The sequence below is a fragment of the Cervus elaphus genome, chromosome 23 (genome assembly GCF_910594005.1).
Source record: "Cervus elaphus chromosome 23, mCerEla1.1, whole genome shotgun sequence".
NCBI lineage: Eukaryota > Metazoa > Chordata > Mammalia > Artiodactyla > Cervidae > Cervus > Cervus elaphus.
The window spans coordinates 50,639,158-50,650,480 of record NC_057837.1 but is presented as its reverse complement, the minus strand read 5'-3'; the positions used below and the strand labels follow the sequence as shown (position 1 = coordinate 50,650,480).

Sequence of the window (11,323 nt, the reverse complement as noted above, 5' to 3'; positions counted from 1 at the left end):
CTGTTTTCATTTCTCTGGAATAAATGCCTTAGTGTGTAATTTCTGGATCATGCAATTTACTTCCTCTCCTTACAGTGGAAAATGATTCCTTTTTTTGGATTCAGTCTATAGCCTGAATAGTTGTGAGGTCCACATTGCACTGTTCATTTGGGCTAAGTTTTGCCAGTTACACTGATAAAATGTTGGAATAAGAAATCATTTCAAGAGCACATCTGGTTCCATCCCAAAGTTGAGAAGGCCCTGGTGAACCCCCTTCCTTTATCCAGGTCAGTCAGTAGATCTTCAGTGAGGCAGGTGCAGAATGAGACTGAAATCCAGCCACAACCTAGGGTCCTGGAATTGGGACTTTAGAACTCAGCCCCCAGCCACAGATCCTTCTTGGGGTCTGTGAGTTTGCCTGGGGCTCCCAACTAAGAATCACCATAAACGTGGAGAAGAACCCAGTGGAGGCAACAGAGACCCTGGGTGCGGAGAGAGTTTTATTTCTGCGAGGCCTGTTCAGTCTCTGAAAATGTAAGATGAGTAGCTAGCCACATTTTCTGCCTGATTTGTATATCACATCTGAAATAGGAACTGTCTTGAACCTAGAAATGTATTGTAATTTCATAGTCATTTGACCCTATCATAGGCCCTTCCTCTTATATCATGAGGGGTGGGGCTTCTTTCCTTTCCACAGAGCACAGAAGTTCATGTTCTCCCAGCTCACACATTTGGACAGAGCAGATTCCTCAGGCCTCCACGATGCCCATCCTTGCCTCCTCATTACACACTCCTCCTCCTTGCCTGCTAATGATTCTACTGCTGGGATTAATAGGTGAGCATTTCTTGGGGTAGAATCCCCTCTCCCTGCCCTCTGGACCTCCCCACTGCCCTGCACTTTTAAAGTCTCCATGTAAACCTGGGTGTGCCACCAAGGACAGCTGCAGAAGGCCAAAGACTGGGCATTATCTGAAAGCATGAAATCAGGGATTTGAGAGTTTTTTCTGTGGATCCACCACCTCCAGCTGCTTAGCAGAGGTATCCAAATGGATGATGTTTCAAATACCAGCAATGACAGATTTATGTGCGTTAACTTGTATAATCCTCACAACATCCCATGTGATAAATGACTATTACTCCTGAATTGCAGATGGGGAGATTGAGGCAGAGAGTAACTTGCCCGATATTAACTGACCTAAGGCAGTGTAGTATGAGATTCAAATCTAGAGTGTCCAGCTCAAGTTGATTCTTTTATTTTTTTTTTATATCACTGATGAGGCGTCCCTATATTTAATTATTTTAATGAGCATGTGACACTGTTAAGAAATAACCACAGAATTCTTCAAAACTTGTACACATCCATGCGTGTGTGCTCAGTTGCTAAGTTGTGTCCGACTCTTTTGCAACCCCATGGACTACATGTAGCCCACCACGCTCCTCTGTCCATGGGATTTTCCAGGCAAGAATACTGGAGTGGGTTGCCATTTCCTTCTCCAACGTTGATTCTTTTAATCATATCATGCAACTCAGCTTCTCAGAGAATCCTAATGGCAGAAAAATCAGAAGATACTGAGAAATAAACAATAGTTTAGTCTTCACCCATGATGCCACTCAGAGAACAGAAGCATTCAAATCTTGCATTGTGTACTCCCAAGTTTTGGTCAGTGATGTGTTGGATGGTTCCCACGTGTTGAAGTTTGCACTGAGTCTTTAACATGTATTGTAATTTCATTTGATCCTCAAAACAACCTGTATACTACAATGCTAGGCTATTCTCTAATACATGTTTGTGGATGCATGTATTTGTGTGTGTGTGCATGTGTGTGTGTGTGTGTGTGTGTGTGTGAGGAAGTTTTCCAGACACATGGGATTTCAAAAAGACTTCTTTAATTTTTAAGTCTACATGAAATGATATAAACATGTGTTGAGTTTTTGCTGTCTTTCAACAACATACCTGCTTTCTCCTTCTCTATAAACCTCTCTCACCCAAACTGTTACTTAAGACAAGAAAACTTCTCTCCTGGTAAATGAGTAGAATTTTATGCATTGCTATCTTAGAGTCCCCTCTTCCATGCTGGTTAAGGGTGAGGAGGAATGAAGGCTAAAAAGGACTCAGAGACTCTTGCCTATATGATCTGTATATCCATATCTATATTTGTAATTATAACCATATCCCTGTCTATAACTTTATCTATATCACCTAATGCTAGTTGAAGCTTCCTTTCCTCAGGACATCTAATGAGTAATAACAATTTGTTTTCTTAAACATTCATCATGGGCCAGAGTTGGAAATTCCCATGGTTGCTAACTCATGTGATCATTATATCCAAGGTAGATCCTCTTGTCATCCCTACCTTATAGATAATAAAACTGAGCAAGGAGAAGTTCAAGGATACTCAGTGTTAGCTGATAGAGGTATGGTTTGAACTCAAGACATCTGGTAGTAGAGCTCATGAATTTAGCCATTGCTCGTCTTGATACTGTGTCCCTTCTTCCATCCCAAGATATTTCTGTGGCTTCTGCCAATGGGTCTGATGAAGGGGAAGGGTTGGGCAGAGGGTTTGTGGTTTTCTTCTCCTGGGCTCTTTTTTTGCTTCCTCATACAAGCAAGTTCCTTTTTTGTTTCCTCATACAAGCAAGTTCCTTTTATTTTTCACCAAGTTATTTACATGGGAAACTCAACTTCTGACACAATTTCTACAGAGATTAACTGCTTAAAGTAGAGCTCATTGTCTTGGGAAGATGTCACACTGGGCAGTTCACATATCATATGTATATTACTTTGATATTTAGTAGATGGCAGGAAGGAACTTGGGGTGAATTGTTGAGTAAAAGAGACTAATTGCCCTTATTGATGTTTATCTTAGTGAAAGAAATGACAATAAACAATAGACTTATAATTCAGCAAATAATACAGAATATTAGAAAGTGCTATGTGTTAGAAAAGAATACCTGACATGTAAAAAATGAAATTAGTTTGTTCTTTAACTTCATACACAAAAATAAGCTCAAAATGCATTAAAGACCTAAATTTGAGACTTAACACTATAATGCTCTTATAGAAAAATATAAGAAGAACACTCTTTGACATAGAACAATATCTTTTTTGATCTATCTCCCAGAATAATGGAAATAAAAACAAAAAGAAACAAATGAGACCTACTTAAACTCAAAAGTTTTTGCATAATAAAGAAACAACAAACAAAATGAAGGACAGCCCACAAATTGAGAGAAGATATTTGTAAATGGTGTGACTGAAATGGGCCAGTCACCAAAATTTACAAACAGCTCATGACACTTAATAAAATCAAAGCAAAAAAACCACTCAAAAAATTAGCAGAAGATGTAAATAGACATCTCTCCAAAGAGGATATACAGTTGGCCAGTAGGTACCTGAAAAGATGTCAACAAAATTATTAGAAAAATGTAAATCAAAACTAAAGTGAGATATCACTTCATACCGGTGAATGGCTTTCATCAAAAACCCACAAATAATAAATTCTGGAGCCAGTGTGGAGAGAAGGGAACCCTCCTACACTGTTGGTAGGAATGTAAATTGGTACCACTACTATAGAGAACAGTATTCACTCAGTTGCTCAGTGATGTCTGGCTCTTTATGACTCTTGGACTGTAGCCCACCAGGCTCCTCTGTCCATGGAATTTTTCAGGCAAGAATACTGGAGTTGGTTGCCATTCCTTACTCAAGGGATCTTCCCGACCCAGAGACTGAACCCATGTCTCTTTGGTCTCTTCATTGGCCTTTACCACTGCGCCACCTGGGAAGCCCCAGAGAACAGTATGGACGTTCCTCAGAAAACTAAAAATGGAGCTACCACCCTGCAACCCCAGTCCTGGCCATATATCCGGGCATGAGCTACCTTATGACCCTGCAATCCCAGTCCTGGGCATGATCTGCAAAGATACATGCACCCCAGAGTTCACTGCAGCACTGTTCGCCAAGACATGGAAGCAAGCTAAACATCCATCAGCAGAGGAATGGATGAAGATGTGGTATGTACATATGGTCGAATAGTCCTCAGCCATAAAAAGAATGAAATAATGCCATTTGGAACAACATGGATGGACCTAGAGTGTATCATACTGAGTGAGGTAAGTCAGAGAAGGAGAAATATCATGACATCCCTTATATGTGGAATCTATAAAGACATGATACAAATGAACTACAAAACAGAAACATACTCACAGACTTCAAGAATGAGCTTATGGTTGTGGGAAAAAGAATGGGGGGAAGGGATAGTTGTACAGTTTGGGATGGACACATACAGTCTGCTGTACTTAAAATGTAAAATCAACTGTATAGCACATGGAACTCTGCTCAATGCTATGGGGCAGCCTGTATGAGAGGGGAGGTTGGGGATGAATGAATATATGCATATGTATGGCTGAGTCCCTTCACTGAAACTATTACAGCATTGTTTGTTAATTGGCTGTACCCCAATACAAAATTAAAAATTAAAAAGGAAACAAAACAAAGATTAATTGGATAACTGAATTGAGAGAATTTGTTGGGTGGGATGTATTTTAAACCTGGTAGTCTTGCATGGGCATCACAGAGATGGGGAAGTTTGAAAGAAATTTCTGGGGTAAGCATTTGTGGTTATCTTGGGGAGGAGCCTTCCTGACAGGGAGCAGCATGTGCAGAGGCCCTGAGAGTAGAATCATCCTCCTGTGATGAAGGATTGGGCTTTTGCCCTGAGTGAAACTATTGCCATTGTGGTTTTGAAGAGAGAAGTGACTTGGTCTGACATGAGTTTTAATTTATTTGAGCATTTGATGGACAACAGACTACACAGGGAACTTCCCTGATGGCTCAGCTGGTAAAGAATCCACCCGCAATGCAAGAGACCCTGGTTCAATTCCTGGGACGGGAGATCCCCTGGAGAAGGGATAGGCTACCCACTCCAGTATTCTTGCCTGGCAAATCGTCATGGACAGAGGAACCTGGTGGGCTACAGTCAATAGGGTCGCAAAGAACTGGACACAACTGAGCAACAAATCACAGCTCAGCACAGCAGGGACGACGCAGGACATTGATAGAAGCAACTAGAGCATTTGAAGTCATAACATTCATTCAAAAAAAGTAAAAATGGCTTGCACTGAACAGCAGCTAGTAGAGATAAGAGAAAGAGGTCAGATACTGGATGCACACTAATGAGGAGGCAATAGGATTTTCTGATGCATAGGACTTGCGATGGGAGAGAAAAATCTCAAGGTTTTGATAACTGGACATCTGAAAGAAGAACTGTGGCTCAGCTGAAATATAGCAGGTGTGGGGGAAATTCATGTCAGTGTTAGATGTGTTAATTGTGAGATGTTTATTTCTGTCCAGAAAGTATGACAAGTTGATAGTTGGACATACAAGATCAGAGTTCTGGAAAAATGCCTGGGCCAGAGAGGTAATTGGAGAGTTATTGATATACAGTTGGCAGAATTTTTGCGATCTCTTGGCTCCTCTCACCCCTCTGATTCCTAGTCTCTCCTCCCTCTTCCTGTCCCTCCATTTCTCCCTCCAAAGTTCGTTCATGTTTCTTCCCATTTTTGTCTTAGCAGTGCAACATCCACAACCTCACTTTTTCTCTCCAGACTTAACAATCTAAATCATCTGAAGCTGTTGGCACATCATAAGACCTGCCCTGTAATAGTATGTCCCCTCCTTGGGAGGTATGATTGGTTACAAATAGTGCTTAGTGCATGGGTTTATCGGCTCACACTCTGCAAAGTTGAACTACAAAGGGGTAGGGAAGAAATAGAAAAGAAGCCAGGGTTTGTTTTGAGGCCAAAGCAGCCTGCTCCTCTTATTTACATCCCTGGAATGAAACCCATGCTTGTTTAATAGAACATTTCAGATAAGAGGGATTGTGTTTGTATTTCTCTGTATCTTCAGAAACTGGATAGTCAATGAGGCAGTGAAATCAAGTGGATAGCTTGAACCTGTAGTGAAATAATTGGCCCAATGGTGACTCATGGCTATTCAACTCATAACTTGCTGTCCAATCATAATCAATAACCCAGATTCTTTTTTTAAATGTTTTATTTTGTATTGGAATATTCTCAATTAACAATACTATGGTAGTTTCAGGTAGACAGTATAGGGACTTAACCATATGTACATTTGTATGCATTCTCACACTAATTCTCCTCCCATCCAGACTGCTACATAACATTGACCAGAGTTCCTTGTGCTCTACACTTGCATATACACAATGCAATACATTGTATTAACTCTATAGATTACTTCTGGTCAGTCAGTCAGTTCAGTCACTCAGTCATGTCTGACTCTTTCCAACCCCATGGATTACAGCATGTGAGGCTTCCCTGTCCATCACCAACTCCCAGAGCATGCACAAATTCATATCCATTGAGTTGGTGATGCCATCCATTTTATCCTCTGTCGTCCCCTTCTCCTCCTGCTTTCAATCTTTCCCAGCATCAGGGTCTTTCCAGTGAGCGAGTTCTTTCCATCAGGAGGCCAAAGTATTGGAGTTTCAGCTTCAGCATCAGTCCTTCCAGTGAATATTCAGGACTGATTTCCTTTAAGAATGACTGCTTGGATCTCCTTGCAGTCCAAGGGGCTCTCAAGAGTCTTCTCCAACACCACAGTTCAAAAGCATCAAATGTTCGTCACTCAGCTTTCTTTATAGCCCAACTCTCACATCCATACATGACTACTGGAAAAACCATAGCTTTGACTAGATGGACCTTTGTTGGTAAAGTAATGTCTCTGCTTTTTAATATGCTGTCTAGGCTTGTCATAGCTTTTCTTCCAAGGAGCAAGCACCTTTTAATTTCATGGCTGCAATCACCATCTGCAGTGATTTTGGAGCTCAAGAAGGTAAAGTTTGCCACTGTTTCCATTGTTTCCCTATCTATTTGCCTAAAGTGATGGGACCAGATGCCATGATCTTATTTTTTGAATGTTGAGTTTTAAGTCAACTTTTTCACTCTTCTCTTTCACTTTCATCAAGAGGTTCTTTAGTTCTTCTTCGCTTCTTGCCATAAGGGTGGTGTCATCTGCGTATCTGAGGTTATTGATTTTTCTCCCAGCTATTTTGATTTCAGCTTGTGCTTCATCCAGCCTGGTATTTCGCATGATGTACTCTGCATATAAGTCAAATAAGCAGGGTGACAATATACAGCCTTGACGTGCTCCTTTCTCAATTTGGAACCAGTCTGTTGTTCCACGTTCAGGTCTAACTGTTGCATCTTGACCTGCACACAGATTTCTGAGGAGGCAAGTAAGGTGGTCTGGTATTCCCATCTCTTGAAGAATTTTCCACAGTTTGTTGTGATCCACACAGTCAAAAGGCTTGGCATAGTCAATAAAGCAGAAGTAGATGTTTTTCTGAAACTCTCTTTCTTTTTGATGATCCACCAGATGTTGGCAATTTGATCTCTGGTTACTCTGCCTTTTCTAAATCCAACTTGAACATCTATAAGTTCACAATTCACATACCACTGAAGCCTAGCTTGGAAAATCTTGAGTATTTCTTTGCTAGCATGTGAGATGAGTGCAATTGTGCAATAATTGTGCAATTCTTTGGCATTGCCTTTCTTTGGGATTGGAATGAAAACTGACCTTTTCCAGTCCTGTGGCCACTGATGAGTTTTCCAAATTTGCTGGCATATTGAGTGCAGCACTTTCACAGCATCATCTTTTAGCATTTGAAATAGCTCAACTGGAATTCCATCACCTCCACTAGCTTTGTTTGTAGTGATGACTCCTAAGGCCCACTTGACTTCACATTCCAGGATGTCTGGCTCTAGGTGAGTGATCACACCATCGTGCTTATCTGGGTCATGAAGATTTTTTTTGTATAGTTCTTCTGTGTATTCTTGCCACCTCTTTTTACTATCTTATGCTTCTGTTAGGTCCATACCATTTCTGTCCTTTATTGAGCCCATCTTTTCATGAAATGTTAACTTGGTATTTCTAATGTTCTTGAAGAGATCCCTAGTCTTTCCCATTCTATAGTTGTCCTCTATTTCTTTGCATTGATCTCTGAGGAAGGTTTTCATATCTCTCCTTGCTATTCTTTGGAACTCTGCATTCAGATGGGTATATCTTTCCTTTTCTCCTTTGCCTTTAGCTTTTCTTCTTTTCTCAACTATTTGTAAGGCCTCCTCAGACAACCATTTTGCCTTTCTGCATATCTTTTTCTTGGGGATGATCTTGATCACTACTTCCTGTACAATGTCATGAACCTCCATCCATAATTCTTTGGGCACTCTGCCTATCAGATCTTATCCCTGGAATCTATTTGTCACTTCCACTGTATGATTGTAAGGGATTTGATTTAGGTCATACCTGAATGGTCTAGTGGTTTTCCCTATTTTCTTCCATTTAAGTCCGAATTTAAGCCACAGTCAGCTCCCGGTCTTGTTTTTGCTGACCCTATAGAGCTTCTCCATCTTTGGCTGCAAAGAATATAATCAAACTGATGTCAGTATTGACCATCTGGTGATGTCCGTGTGTAGAGTCTTTTCTTGTGTTGTTGGAAGAGGGTGTTTGCTATAACCAGTGCGTTCTCTTGGGAAAATTCTGTTAGCCTTTGCCCTCTTCACTTTGTACTCCAAGGCCAAAGTTGCCTGTTACTCCAGGTATCTCTTGACTTTCTACTTTTGCATTCCAGTCCCCCATGATGAAAAGGACATCTTTTTGGGGTGTTAGTTCTAGAAAGTCTGGTATTCAGACCTTAGTGGTTTTGTATTCAGACCTTCAATGTTAGTGGTTAGGACATAGACTTGGATTATTGTGATATTGAATGGCTTGCCTTGAAAATGAATGGAGATCATTCTGTCATTTTTGAGATTGCACCCAAGTACTGCATTTTGGACTCTTTTGCTTACTCTGAAGGCTACTCCATTTCTTCTAAGATATTCTTGCCCATAGTAGTAGATGACATGGTCATCTGAATTAGATTCACCCATTCCAGTCCATTTTAGTTCACTGATTCCCCAAATGCCAATGTTCTCTCTTGCCATCTCCTGTTTGACCACTTCCAATTTACCTTGATTCATGGACCTAACATGCCAGGTTCCTATGCAATATTGTTCTTTATAGCATCAGACTTTACTTCCATCACCTGTCATATCCACAAGTGGGCATTGTTTTTGCTTTGGCTCTGTCTCCTTTCTGCAGTTATTTCTCCACTCTTCTCCAGTAGCAATATTGGGCACCTACTGACTGGGGGAGTTCAGCTTTCAGTGTCATATCTCTTTGTCTTTTCATACTGTTCATGGAGTTCTCAAGGGATGAATACTGAAGTGGTTATTCCCTTCTCCAGCGGACCACATTTTGCAAAAACTCTCCACCATGACGCATCCATTTTGGGTGACCCTACATGGCATGGATCATAATTTCATTGAGTTGGACAAGGCTGTGGTTCATGTGATCAGTTTGATTAGTTTTCTGTGATTGTGGTTTTCATTCTGTCTGCCCTCTGAAGGATAAATATAAGAGGTTTATGGAAGCTTCCTGATAGAGGAACTGACTGTGGGGGAAAACTGGGTCTTGTTCTGATGGGTGGGGCCATGCTCAGTAAATCTTTAATCCAATTTTCTGTTGTTGTGCTGGGCTGTGTTCCCTACCTGTTATTTGACCTGAGACAAAACTATGGTGGGAGTAATGAAGATAATGGTGACCTCCTTCAAAAGATCTTTTGCAGGCACTGTTGTATTCAGTGCCTCTGACCCTGCAGCATGCCACTGTCGACCCACTCCTCTGCCAGAAACTCTTCTACACTCACAGGCAAGTCTGGATCAGTCTCTTGTGGGGTCACTGCTCCTTTCTCCTGGGTCTTGGGGCACACAAGGTTTTGTTTGTGCCTTGCAAGAGTCTGTTTCCCCAGTCCGGTGGAAGTTCTATAATCAAATCCTGCTGGCCTCCAAAGTCAAATTCTCTGGGGATTCTCTGTCCCTTTGCCAGATCCCCAGGTTGGGAAATCTGTTTTGGGTCCTAGAACTTAACACTGTGTAATTTATTTGGCATAATTGTTCCGCAGTTTGTAGGTTGTCTGCTCAGTGGCTCTATGGTGGGGTTAAGGGTAGTATAGTCACTCTAACAATATTCATTCTTCCAATCTGAGAATGTGGTGTATCTTTCCTTATGTGAAGAACCAGAGATCAAATTGCTAGCATTCATTGGATCATAGAGAAAGCAAGGAAATTCCAGAAAAACATCTACTTCTCTTTCATTGACTAGGCTAAAGCCATTGACTGTGTGGATCACAACAAACTGTGGGAAATTCTTAAAGGGATGGGAATACCATAACACCTTAACTGCCCTCTGAGAAACCTGTATGTGTCTCCAGAAGCAACAGTTAGAACCGAACATGGAACAACAGACTGGTTCCAAATTGGGAAAGGAGTATGTTAAGGCTGTATATTGTCACCCTGCTTATTTAACTTGTATGCAGAGTACACTATGTGAAATGCTGGGCTGGATGAATCACAAGCTGGAAACAAGATTGTTGGGAGAAATATCAACAACCTCAGATATGCAGAGAATAACACTCTAATGGCAGAAAGTGAAGAGGAAATAAAGGGCCTCTTGATAAGGGTGAAAGAGGAGAGTGAAAAAGCTGACTTGAAACTCTAAATTCAAAAAACTAAGATCATGACATCTAGTCCCATCACTTCATGGCAAACACAATGGGAGAAAAGTAGAAGCAGTGATAGATTTCATTTTCTTGGGCTCCAAAGTCACCATGGATGGTGACAGCAACCATGAAATTAAAATATGCTCCTTAGAAGAAAAGATAGCATATTAAAAACCAAAAGCATAAGTATAGTCAAAGCTGTGACTTTTCCAGTAGTCATGCACAGATGTGAGAGTTGGACCATAGAGAAGGCTGAGCACTGAAGAACTGATGCTTTGATGTGTGGTGCTGGAGAAGACTCTTGAGAGTCCTTTGGACTGCAAGGAGATCAAAGCAGTCAATCCTAAAGGAAATCAACTCTGAATATTCAATAAAATGACTGATGCTGAAGTTGAAACTCTAGTCCTAGATCCTGATGCTGGGAAAGATTGAAGGCAAAAGAAGAAGGGGGCAGCAGAAGATGAGATAGTTAGCATCACCAACTCAATGGACATGAATTTGAGCAAACTCTGACGTGACAAACTCTGGGAGCTAGTGAAGGACTGGGGAGCTTGGCACCCTGCAGTCCATGGGTTTGCAAAGAATTGGACACAAATTAGCAACTCAATGACATGTGCCTTCTTCGGTTTCTTTCAACAGCATCTTATAGTTTTCAGAGTACATGTCTTTTATCTACTTAGGAATGTTGATTTTTAGGTATTGTATTTTTTCTGATGTGATGGTAA

At 41.0% G+C, this 11,323-nt stretch overlaps 1 protein-coding gene across 2 annotated transcripts in view; it reads left to right on the top strand.

Moving 5' to 3' along the window:
- The first annotated feature begins 663 nt into the window (after positions 1–663).
- The window catches only part of LOC122681293 (tyrosine-protein phosphatase non-receptor type substrate 1-like), a 28,589-nt gene continuing 17,929 nt past the window's right edge, over positions 664–11,323 (top strand). For both annotated transcript variants that reach the window (XM_043883209.1, XM_043883210.1), the window contains exon 1: positions 664–814. In XM_043883209.1, the coding sequence (XP_043739144.1) occupies positions 742–814 (73 nt within the window). In that variant the 5' untranslated portion in view covers positions 664–741. The remainder of the gene's footprint in view (positions 815–11,323) is intronic.